The sequence below is a fragment of the Myotis lucifugus genome, unplaced genomic scaffold, assembly GCF_000147115.1.
Source record: "Myotis lucifugus unplaced genomic scaffold, Myoluc2.0 scaffold_156, whole genome shotgun sequence".
NCBI lineage: Eukaryota > Metazoa > Chordata > Mammalia > Chiroptera > Vespertilionidae > Myotis > Myotis lucifugus.
The window spans coordinates 632,685-645,443 of record NW_005871204.1 but is presented as its reverse complement, the minus strand read 5'-3'; the positions used below and the strand labels follow the sequence as shown (position 1 = coordinate 645,443).

Genomic DNA, 12,759 nt, shown 5'->3' with positions numbered 1-12,759 from the left:
TTAAGCTGACTCCCAAGACAGAGCCTCCCATGTTCAATTGAAGCATCCATCTTATATAAAAACTGCTGTTTGAAATTTTAAGCCTGCTATTTTGGCTTCTGTAAATACTTGCTTGCTTAAATAATAAGGAAATAAGACTACTCCCAACCTTCCCCAGACGAAGTTATCAGTGCTGGCGCCAGGCCAAGCCTTTGTTTGAGATCTCAAAGCCCCAGCACATAGGGCTCTTTAAGAAGTTGCAAAGGGAACCGGAAAAACCCCATATTTGGGAGACAAAGAGGGTAAAAAGATATAAATACAGGAAACTTTCCCGTGTGACTTCGCCCAGAATTCTAGAGACATTTTTCTCTGGGCCCGCGTGTAATAATAATAATAAATGTAACTCCATCTCTCTAAGCATTGCTTGGTTCTTCTCCGGTCTTCTGTAACACAATATCCCACTATTTTCTGGTTGTAGCAAAAAATAAACAACCAGCAAATGATTTCACCTCTTAAAATAAAAAAGCATTTACATTTAAAAAAATAGAATGAGGTGGAATTCCCTCCTTAAAAATGTTTCTAGGGCTACTAAAATATTTGCATTTGTAAAATAATTGATAAAAATATTATTCTGGATTGACAAGAAGGGAGACGGGGCCCACTGATAAGACATGGTCTATGACATTAATCAGACTTGGCTTCTCCTGCTTCAGGACTCTCCTCGTATTTAGTTTCTCCATTTTCTGCAGGTAGCTCTCCTTTTAGGTTCCTAGTCAGTCACTTCGGCCTGCTTTCCCTTTGCAGATTTACCCTTTCCTGCCACCTTTTTTGGGCTATGTTTCCACTTTTGCAGGAGCAGGTTTGGCTGACCACCTCACCGGCCACCTCTTGGGCTCCTCCTTGGCCGACCCTTTGGCAGAGCTGACCTTCCTCTTGGGCATTGTAGCAGTGGGGCGGGCATGTGCTGGGTGCCTGAGGGCCGCAGCGCACCTAGTGACTGCGAGAACCTGGGCTGCCTGGCTGCTCAGACCCCCATATTTTCTTATATTGTTTTCTGTTGATGAAATATGTCTCTGATCATATCCCGTTCCCTTCTGACAACACAAACTCACTTTCATGTTTTAAAATATATTTTTATTGATTTCAGAGAGGAAGGGAGAGATAGAAACATCAATGATGAGAGGGAATCATTGATTGGCTGCTTCCTGCATGTTGGACTGAGCCCGCAACCCAGGCATGTGCCCCTGACCAGAATCGAACCTGGGACCCTTGAGTCTGCAGGCCGATGCTCTATCCCAGCGAGGGCACAAACTCACGTTTAAATATTCAGCTCAGGCACACCTCCTACAAGCCTCTTCTGACTCCCCTAAGGTAGCATTAAGCACTCTCTCCCTTATTCTTTAATGTTTCCCTATGAAGTCAACATATTTTGTTCACTTATTTATTTGCATGTATGGTTTTTCAGCTAGTCTGTGATATTCTAGAAGGTAGGCACTGTATTTCATTCATCTTGCATCCTAGGATTCAGTTTTAATGCCGAACACAAAGTGAGTGCTTAACAAATCTTTGTTGAATTACACATCTTCCCAAACCCTGTTTTGCTGAAATAATCTATGTATGGTTTCCTGAGTTTAGTTTTTTTTTGTTAAGATGTTTTTCCTTGTTTGGAATATTCAAGAAGCTATCTAATGTAATAGTTGAGAGCGATGGATTTTGGAGCCAGACCACATAAATTTATATACTGCCTCAATTACTCTTTAATTGTATGAACCTAAATTCTTTGTGCCTTAGTTTCTTATATGTAAAATGTAAATAATAGTTTCTGTCTTGTAGGTGCTTTTGTGATGGTGAATCTCTATTTTACCTAAAAATATGCTTAGAATAGAAATTAAAAAATGCTAAAAAATCAGGAATACTAGTTAATGTTACCATTATTTCAGTCGATGTATTTAAACTTGAATTTCCTCTTAGCTGGTCAGAAATAATTTTTAGAGAAAATGCAAGTCAAATAATATTTCCAAAATTAGATAAAATAATGTTTGCCCTCAAGACTCCAGGAACAATGAAAATTCAGTTAATATTAGTTCACCTATTTCTGTTTTGAGATGTTTAATATTCTTTTCTATGTCGACAAGCAGTGTCAGCCCCAGGCTTTGGTTAGTTTTGCAGTCAAACAACTGCATTTGGTCAAGAGTCATCCATCCACCCCTCAAGAAGGTGGCAATAAATGAATTTCATGACTTCTGAAAGTTTGAATAAGTATATCAATTGATATGCATTTCAAATTGAATTGTTGGATTTGATCTAGTTACAAGTGGAGAGGAAAAATTCACTAACCATATGTAATACCCTAATCAATAAAGAAAAAAATTTTAAAAATTCACTAACCATCAATAGCATCAAAAGAATGACTGAATGGGCATTTTTCTTCTTTTCCTTTTCACTTTGTGAGAAAGATTCTAGGGTTAGTGTCTCAACTATATCTCTTTGGTTAGTCAAACATATGGCTAATCTATGTATGTGTGGCTAAATCAAAGCCTCACATTTTCTTTACAATTGCCTGACTATTACCACAAAATGGCATCACACAATTGCAAAGCAGTACCTTTATGAAAGCCATCACACATGCACACGTCCACACACAACACATCAGATCAGAAAAAGCTTATTCATATAAAATAAAATGGCTTAGGGATTCAGCAGTGCTGATTTGTCTAAAAAATCTTTCCTTCTTTTGAAAAGAAAGCACAAAATCTTTGAATTCAGAGTCACCTAAAGGCTGAGGTTAACTTGCCAGTAGTGGGTTTGAGAAATGAGAGCTAACATCAGGCGACAGATATTTTCTTTCACAAATAACACCCTATTATGTATTGTTCTCCATCACCCACGTCCAAACGGCTACTCGACCTATGAAACAAATCGCATCATGAGCACAGATAACCCCAGGCTTCAGGTCTGTAATCTGACCGTGGCCATCAACAGCCAGAAATGAGTTTCTTTCTAATCAGCCTTCCATCAGTCCCCAGTCACTCATATAAAGGAGCCCTGGGAGGGGAGGATTCACATTGCTCTTCAGCACCAGGGTTCTGGACAGCGCCCCGAGCGGGCTGCTGTTCTCAAGCTCCTTTCTCAATCTCCACCAGCGCAGCTGCTACCCCTCTAGTCCCCCCTGCTGCAGAGAAAGAAAATTACATCGGGATCCATGCAGCCGGCAATGATGATGTTTTCCAGTAAATACTGGGCAAGGAGAGGGTTTTCCCTGGATTCAGCGGTGCCCGAAGAGCATCAGCTACTTGGCAGCTTAACAGTGAGTACTGAGTATCTGGGACTAGTCTAGAGAGTATTTTCTAGGGTAGGAATGGTCTCATCCTGCCATATTGTCATATGGACACCTGGTGTAGAGTAAGCACACACACCTCAACTCCTTCCTCTATCTGTGTACCCTGCCTCCCTCCTGTCTGCCTCCAGTCTTCCTTCTCTCTCCATAAAGTAAAGCAGGTGTACTGATGGCTACATGCTAAACTTCTTTTCCTCAGAACGTATAAGTAGAAAGCAAAGAAGGTCCTGAACATTGACGAAAGGTTATATAGGCCAATGTCATACACCCACACCCCCAAAAGTGTGTAGAATTTTGAAAGGCCATTTATTATGAGAAGAAACAGGGAGAAGAAACGAAATAGATTTTCAGGTTTCCTGAAAGATTACTGCATCTCCTATACCCTATTCCAACTACAGAGCCTGACCTTCAAACACAGAAGTAATCTTTTCTACTTTACTCTATAGGTGTTGGCTATTGGATTAAAAGAAAGATTGAGTTCCTTTCAACAGTTTTCCTGCATTGCTCAGTACTCCATTTCATTCAGTTTAATTGATGGACTATGAAAGCAACACACCACTTGTTTCAATATTTAAGATAGTTTTTATATTTAAAGATTAAGAGAATAAAAAAGTAATATTTTGCAGGATTTTAGGTTCTGATTTGAGGTAATAGCCATGGAATTTAATTTTAAAAAAGACACTGAAAGAAAAATGTATTCATATTTCTAGTCATTAAAAATATTAAATGATATTTCATTATTGTACTATTAGACTTTATCAACCAATAAGAATTCAGTCTGTATCATAGAAAAATCTGTTTTAGTATTGTAGCTCCAACTCTGTGCCAGAGGGTTGTATTGTACTGGTGTATTATTACTGCTAAAAATGTTGAAAAGTAATCAGGGCAAGTTTTGTAGAACTATTTAAATCAATATGCAAAAATAAGACCAAAAAACTTAAACATAGATTTTCTAACATTTAAATATCATGAATATTTGGATGAGATATTGCATGGAGGAATTTTGAAGTTATACTGTAATGCTAGAAGGAAAACAAAGAAAACTCAGAGTTATGCTACTTAAATATCTAAGAGCTCTGTGTTAGGTGGTGAGGAGGAGGCAGATGGTGAGAGTACTGCGACATTTGAACTTTTAATGACAACATGCTATCAAACTCCAATATCTGCATTAAACATTTTCTCCCTTAAGTCATAAGTAATAAAGTATTTGTACAGATATAAAAATCTAGTGAGTGAGACAATACTAACATGAGAAAATAAAGCCAGTAGAAAAAAACAGAGGAAGACATGGCAAGTCACTATTCATTGGGTTCCATGTCTAAGGTACTTTCCTCAGTTTCATGAGGAACTAATTGATTGGCAAGATTGTATTGAATCCCTTTTTGTCAGGGATAAAGTTCTCTGTTTACCCAATTCCTCATTTGCATGTACAAAAGAGTACACCCTAGGTTTGCTTTGTCAAATTAAAGTTTCCAGCTTTTTTTTATTCTGCATTTCTGACAATGTGACCTGAGTTTCTGGAATCTGCCATTTGTATCTTTAGCCAAAAGGACTAGTAATCATTACTTAGTCATATATATAGTCTCTTGAATGGCTAATAAAGTGTTAGTCTTTTTCAGTTTCTCAGATTCTACTCTTTGTGTCTAATGATTAGGTAGTTCATTCTCTCTCTCTCTCTCCTCCTCCTCCTCCTCCCCTCTCTCCACACCCCTTTTCTGATTTTTTCCCTTCGTGCTGAACTTCTGTAGATAGATACCCATTGGCCATGTGGACCTAACTGCAGAAAGTGAGGTTATCAATGACAGTGCATGTCTGGACATATTTCAGAATAAAAGGAATACTTTGTTTTTAAGATTTAATTGAACCTAAAATTATTGTGAAAAATACACATTTGGTCTTCTTTGTGTTGTATTTAGTGATAATATAGTTTTCATATGGGTCAACTAGGCTAATAGTTCACATTTTATGCTGTAAAGTAAACTTAGAAAGGCAGGCATTATTCATATGTGAGATTTTTTTACTTTATGATAGTCAGATGTTTGTTGCTCTTAAAGTGGATCAAATCTGATCCCCCTTTTAATTGCAACCACTGGATGATGTCTTAGAGCTCTAGAAAATAGTTTCCCAGAGCCAATTAGACCAACATTTAGGATCAAAAGTTATGAACTGACATAGCACCTTCTTGAGTTTATGATTCCTGGGGCTTCCAGCATATGAATGGAATCTCTGAAAAAAAAAATACAGAGAAAGAGAACTCTGGAATCCTAACTAATATGTGTGCATGTGTGTGTTTCTACCTTCTTAAAGCCAAATAAAGCAAACTCTGGCAAACATGATGATAAGAAAGGCAACAAGGGAAGCAGCAAAAGTGAAACTGCTACTGAAAGTGGCAAGACGGCGGTTGTATTCTCTTTGAAAAATGAAGTTGGTGGATTGGTCAAAGCGCTGAAACTCTTTCAGGTGAATGTGAACTATCACTACATACCTTTAAAAGTGACTGTGTGCCTGGTTACAAATCTGTCGTCCGTTACAAAACATCACTGAGGCATTTCTGGATACTGTGTTGAAAGGTTCAAAGAAAACAAACTTCATAAGGCTCTACAAGGGGAGTTGGTCTGCCAAGCAATGGAATGAGCAGATTCGTGGGAACAATGTTTTATGAATTCAGAGTTAGCCTACTAGTAATTCTGCAGACTGTTGCCAGGTGAAGCAGTTAGTGATTAAAAAAATGTGAGCCTCACACCTGGAAATACAAACACAAAAAGAGCCAGGATCTCTTTAAATATTAAGAGCCTGCAGCCCGATTTGATTTGACATTTGAATCATGCCCATGTCTTGGAAGCACATTAACTGCATAAAACGAGATGCCTGAGTATAGGCATTTGGTATTCCCCTAAGCCTCCTTGTTTCATGAACTTGCCATTTGTAAAAAGATGAGTCACTTTCCTTATATCTAAGTTCTCTCTTTCGCTTAAGGAAATGCAGTAGCCTTCCCCCCCCCCCCCCCAGGCCTAAATGGGTGGTTTAAACACTGAAGAAAGAGCCTGGTTGAGAATGAGGTTAGAAAAATCCAGAAAAACTACTGCCTGCTTGCCAGGGCATACCCGATGGTTCCTCTACTCTTCAGAAGGCACCCTCCTTTACAAATGCATTATGGGGTCTGCTGATTAGATAAGATAGGGTGCCGATCTCTTTGAGGTGCCGGGGGCTCCTAGTGCAGTGAAAAGATGAAATTACAGTCAGAGGATTCAGACCTGTGTTCTCCTGGCTTGGCTAAATCATAGCTGCTTCCTATGTTCAATTTCTTCATTTGTGAAATAGCAACAATTCTTCCTACCTAACAAGGTTGTTGTGATGAAATAATATGAGTGAAAATGCTGGTCAAGTATACAGATATGAGGCATTATTGTAATGGCTCTTTGATGACTGTAGAGGGGAATTAGCAGCCCGATTTGGCAAATATTTCCTTGTTCTCTTTTGACCTTGGAGAAAGGCTCAGGCACCATAAACAGTTGTAATGGAAATCTGGGGAAATATTTCACACATAATTATATCATCCAGCGCTGTCTGCATACAGTGCCCAATGGCAGGGCAATTCAATTAGACAGCTGGGTGCAGTGGAGAAAACCCTGGAGAAAAAGTTAGCAACCCTGCGTTTTCACTTGGCCATCAGCTAGTCATGGGGTCTTAGCTAAACCACTTAACCCATCTGAACCTCAGTTCCCTTGTCTACAAAATACCTACTCGGCTTCAAGCAGAGGACATTAAAAGTCCAAAGGGACACAATCTGCGTGAAGACTCTTGAACTTTGATCTTCATATTAGTCTCACCTTTATCATCGGCCAGTTTAGAGAATGTGGCATTAGCGCAAAGGTTAATCAAAACAGAATTATGGCATTTCGTTTCCTAGTCGCAGGACTAGTTTCTTTATACCGAGGAGGATGCTGTTTGATTGGCACTGGAAACCACCTCTCCTGCTCCTGTGCTGAGAATTCTGGGACCGCCCAGGACCGTGCCAGGAATCGTGCTGATAATCAGAGTACCATCCCGGGTACTCTGAGTAATGGAGTGATGGGGAGGGGCCTGCTTATTTGGGGGTGGGTTAGGGTGAGAGGAGAACTTAAGTCTTCAGTTAACTCAGGGGAAAGGAAGACTACATCCCCAGAGAAATTTAAACCTGAGGTTCAAGTATTAAATTGCTGCCATCACTCAAACACCTTATTGTAAGGAGACTTTTACTCCTGAAATCCATCAAGGGGTGGTGATTTCAACAAAGTGTTCTTGTATGAAGCTAGCCTGGAGGTTGCTGAGAGAACAGTTACTAAGTGGTCCCATTTAGGGTATTTTGTTTGCGGTTTGGTTTCCCTTGGCCTTCAGGGATCCACACTTGGCTGCTTTTCTTCCTTTTCTTTGCCTACAACGTGGGCTACACTTTGGCCCATGTTTCCCAAACTGCAGCCATTTCATAACACCGTCCCCGTTTCTGCCTCTTGTACTATTTCCTTATTTTTTTCAAAGATTATTTTATTTCTAAACGTTATAAAGTTCATTTTTAAACTTTAAATTACAGTGGAAACTTTATACCACTATAAAACCAGGGTTTTGAGTTTTAGTCATGTTTTTTGGAAGCATATGAAAATAGAAATATAAATCTGGGCATTATATAACTTAATGCCCCTCCCGCTCCCCAAAGAATCAGTGGGATCTGGACTGCTCTGGGAAATGCCGATGTTTGTAATTTTATAGGGCCCTTTATATTAATGTCCTCCTCTTTATTATTGATTTCAGAGCGGAAGGGAGAGGGGGAGAGAGATAGAAACATCAATGATGAGAGAGAATCATTGATTGGCTGCCTCCTGCATGCCCCACACTGGGGATCGAGCCTGCAACCCTGACCGGGAATTGAACTGTGACCTCCCCGTTCATAGGTCTACCCTCAACCACTGAGCCACGCCAGCTAGGCGCGCCCCCCCCCCCTTTTTTTAATGAGACAGGAAAACTGATTACAGTCTCTATTCCTATTAATAGAAACACTGGAGGAAACATTTCCATGTTTCATTAACCAAAGAGGGAGGAGGATGTCTCTTCTTCCTCCGTGGGCAGTGGGTACCTTGTTTGAGTTGAAGGAGAGTAGCCTGAGGCATTCCTTTCATTGTGCCTGGAGGTGATTCAGAGGTGTTGCTTATATCCCCACAGGAAAAACGTGTCAACATGGTTCATATTGAGTCCAGGAAATCCCGGCGGAGAAGTTCCGAGGTGGAGATCTTTGTGGACTTCGAGTGTGGCAAAACAGAATTCAATGAGCTCATTCAGTCGCTGAAATTTCAGACTACAATCCTGACGCTGAATCCGCCCGAGAACATTTGGACAGAGGAAGAAGGCAAGGCCAGTTTTTGCTTGTCGGGTGATTTTGCAATCTGACAAACGTTGCCAAGGGGAACACACAATCTGTGAGCTAACATGTTTGATTCTGCACTGTGTTTTCAACAGAGCTAGAGGATGTGCCCTGGTTCCCCCGGAAGATCTCTGAATTAGACAAATGCTCACACAGAGTGCTCATGTATGGTTCTGAGCTCGATGCTGATCACCCAGTAAGTGTCCAGTAAAATCCATTCCACACCCGCTCTCCCAGTTCCCTCCACGTGCCAGGCACTGTGCCATGTTCTGTGCTGTCAATGCTGTACTGTAGAGCAATTTATTATTTATTCCCCATAACTGCGAGCAGACTTTTAGATGAGAAAGCTCCCCTGTAAATATGCGTTGGCTGGAAGCAGCTTAGAAAGATGGCATTTCCACAAAGCATTCATTTTTTAGAGGGTTGGACAGAGGCGGAGATTCTGAAGCTGGGAGATGATTTCTGTAGAATGAGACAGCCTGAAATATACGTGCAGATGGTGACCCTTGGAAGAATGACGAACTGAAATTGATCACTCTTTGGGGAAACTAGGGAGGACTTGGCATTATGGGGCTCAGTGAGAGCATAAAATTCTCCTTGCTATTTTCCTTGACGGGAGGTAGTTAGGAGTAGAGTAATGGAGTGGACTTCAGTCTCAATGGAAAGGCAGAGGGTATTAGAATAAGGCTGTGATGGAAGACGCATCTCTTCCCGCATCCGCCCGGAATCTATTTACCACCATCTCTCCCCTATGCCAATAAAAATGACCACCTGGAAAGAAATATGATACGTAGGTAAGCATTTCCCATGATTCCCTCCCCCCCCCACCTTTACATTCGTTTTTATTTAACACAAGAGACCGGGAACTTCTTTATGGTCAGAATGAAGTACAGTTAATAGTCTGGGAGAAATAAGCTATGTCCTCATTCGTTACAAGCATGTTTTCCCCCGGTGCCCCTTGTCTATAAACAGGCAGATAAAAGGGCGAAACCCAAGCAAATCGGTCATGCTTACAAGAGTGTTTGTGGTCTGAGGGCAATGGCTTATAGGTATTCATTTTATTTAAGCGGAGGAAGTCTGGAAATCTGATAGTGGGACGACAGGCAGTGGTTCTCAAGTGTGGTCCCGGGACCAGCTGCCTCAGGAACTGGTGGTAACAAGCCCACACTCGAGTCTGAGAGCTCTGCTGTGAAGAAAACGATGACAACTTCAACAAGAGGAACATTTTCAATCAAACCATTTGGCATAATAGACCCACTCAAACTAATTCATAACATATCGTTCAGACAAATGGTCAAACAGATCTAATTCAATTGCATTATTTGCATTTTTCCCCCCAAAAGTTGAATTCACTCAGACACAGAGTGTCATATCTGCCATCATAGCCCAAAGTTTCAGGATAATTCACAGGTAAGACTCCTGAACATTAAAAAAACACTCAAAAGCGCCTTCAGCCATCATCTATTTGTCATCTTCCCCTTCCCCACCTCCAGGGGAGTCGGAATTAGCACAGAGGTTTGATTTAAGAGCTTAGCAGTGAGATCACTGCCCAGACACCAGCTGTTCACTTGCAGGATGTCCTTGGGCAAGTCTCTCTACCCCCGTGTCTCAAATTCCTTATGCAAAAGTGGAAATAAAATTCTTATTGACCTCAAAGGGGCATTTGAAAAGCATAGTTAATAAAACAAGTGGAAAGCATTTTGGCAAGTAAATACCCAATTCCAGGAATGGAAGTGCTGTATTAAATCATCCAGATCAGCGCCTGGGCAGTAAAGGATTTCTTGGTAACCTCTCTCCAAATGCTCCCCTCAGTCTAGTTTGAAAATTACTTACCTGGAGAAAGGGGGTCAGCCCTTTTGATGGAACAACCACAGGAACCACTGACCTTGCTGTGAAAAAATGTATTCAATACTCAGTGTACATTGTCCTGTGCTTAATTTTGTTCCATTATCCCTAATTACACCTACCTTATGATGCCTTTTCTTATTTTCTTTACAGCCACTTTAAATAATTGCAAGTAGTTAGCAACCTCCTACCTCACTCATTTTTTTTTTAACCACACATCTTTCTTTAATAAGCACACCAAATGTTCATTGTGCACACTTTGATATTGATAAGTTGGTGTTTTTTATGTTATTATTTGATGAGGACAGAAATGTTGTCCAAGGCCCTTTTGTGCTTCAGAAGAACTCCAGTCCTGAGAGGGGTTATTGCACGAAGATGGGCCCCCTCGTGCTGGGAGGGCTCAGAAGGGGCTGGGGGTGTAAGAGTCAGCTTCGGAGGCGCCCGGAAAGGGTTAACTATCTAGGCCAGGGCCTCCCAAACGCTAATGGACAAGCAAGTCACCTGGAATATCTTCTCAAAATGCAGATGAGGTCCCGAGATTCTAGAGAGCTTCCTAGCATTTCCAGCGAGCTCCCATTCGAGGCTTATGCCGCAGGTTTGGGACCACACTCTGAGTAGCAAGGATCTAGACTGGTTCAAGGTCCACCCATGAGGTGCTTGTTCATGAGCTCTAACGTTTGAGAACGAATGTCCTAGCTCAGTGCTTCTCAGCCTAGCTTTCCATTCAAATCATCTGTGGGGAATTAAAAAACAGACTGAAGCCAGGGCCTCATTTCAGGGTGCTTAAATCAGAACGCCTGGGAATGCGCCTGGGGTTTGAGTAGTATTTAAAGCTCCCTGGTGTGTCTGAAATCCCACCAGGGTTGACTTCCGTGGGATCGCTCCTTGAGTGCCAGCGTACAGTTAGCTGAGCACTTCGGGCTGCCAGCCTGGCTGCAGTTTCCCTTGGCTGAAACTGAGAGAGGAAGGGTGGGTTGTCCAGCAGCTACTTTCTGGGTGCTAGGGTTGCCAGATTTAGCAAATAAGTATATATAGGATGCTCATTTACATTTTCATTTCAAGTAAACAACACATAATTGTTTCTTAGAAGAATGCCCCAAATATTGCACGTGTCCCGTATCTGTATTTTATCTGGTACCCTTATCCCTGGCCTCCGTCCCGAGTGATGGAATGCGGTGTCTCTGATCCCCAGGGTAGCCAGCATCCGGTTTACTTTGCGGGCCCAGGATTCAGTCCTGGAAGCTGTGGATTGCCCACACGTTCATGTAATCGCCGCCACCCTGGGCTAATGAGGCGGGATGAGTGAATCACTCTCCGCATGCCTGGAAAAGGTGCAGGTGTTCGCTGAGGAGAGACAATCGAGAGTCTTCAGGAAGCCCAGCAGATTATGATGCTGTTACCATGGTGTCCGGTTTGGCAGGAACTGGGGAACAGATGCTGTGCTTTTCACACGGCTCTTTTCCTTTTGTCCTGGCCTGCTTTCTTTTTGAGTAATAAAGGTGCTTGGATCTCTTCAGTTTCGCCATCCCAGGTTGCCTGGCGTTCCCAGTGAGAGCTGAAACTCGCACTCTCTAGCAGGATCACATATCCCCTCTGCAGCAGGAGTTTTCTTTTGAGGTCCCAGACCCATATGTGAATGTGGTAACTCTGGTCACGAAATTTTGAGGCTTCCCACGCCTGCCTATGGGCCCCAGTTTAAAAACTCCCAATTCATAGCAAAAGGAGAAAAGTGCTGGCTTCCAGAGCGGGAAGCTTCGTGGCTGCAGGGGTCTGGGTGACCTCAGGGCCCTCATCTCCCTCCCCGTCAGTAACTCTCTTGTGCTTCCCGAGAGAAGGGCTGTTGGTGATTGAAGCGCTTCACTTCTGTCCAGCAGAGTCCTGGGAAGGTTTCTGGCTTGAAGGCCAGTTCGTCATCCGGGAGAGAGAATGCAACGGTTTTCTATGAGTTTGAGTTACTGTTGAACAGCCCACCTTGCAGAAGTTGCAGCATGGGGCGGCTGGGCCTGTGCGGGCCTGTGTGGGCCTCTATGGGCCTGTGTGGGCCTGTGTGGGCCTGTGTGGGCCTCTATGGGCCTGTGTGGCCCATGTGGGCTGTGTGGGCCTGTGTGGGCCATGTGGGCCTCTATGGGCCTGTGTGGGCCTGTGTGGGCCATGTGGGCCTACTATGCGCCTGTGTGGGCCATGTGGCCTGTGTGGGCCATGT

General features: G+C 42.4%; 1 protein-coding gene and 1 pseudogene across 1 annotated transcript in view; one reads left to right on the top strand and one right to left on the bottom strand.

The window, feature by feature from the left end:
• Positions 1-646: 646 nt before the first annotated feature.
• On the bottom strand, positions 647-994 carry LOC111827370 (annotated as a pseudogene).
• Positions 995-3,042: 2,048 nt separating this feature from the next.
• The window catches only part of TPH2 (tryptophan hydroxylase 2), a 96,358-nt gene continuing 86,641 nt past the window's right edge, over positions 3,043-12,759 (top strand). The window contains exons 1-4 of the mRNA XM_006095454.3: positions 3,043-3,286; positions 5,624-5,776; positions 8,513-8,696; positions 8,807-8,907. Coding sequence (XP_006095516.1) covers positions 3,182-3,286; positions 5,624-5,776; positions 8,513-8,696; positions 8,807-8,907 — 543 coding nt within the window. The 5' untranslated portion in view covers positions 3,043-3,181. The remainder of the gene's footprint in view (positions 3,287-5,623; positions 5,777-8,512; positions 8,697-8,806; positions 8,908-12,759) is intronic.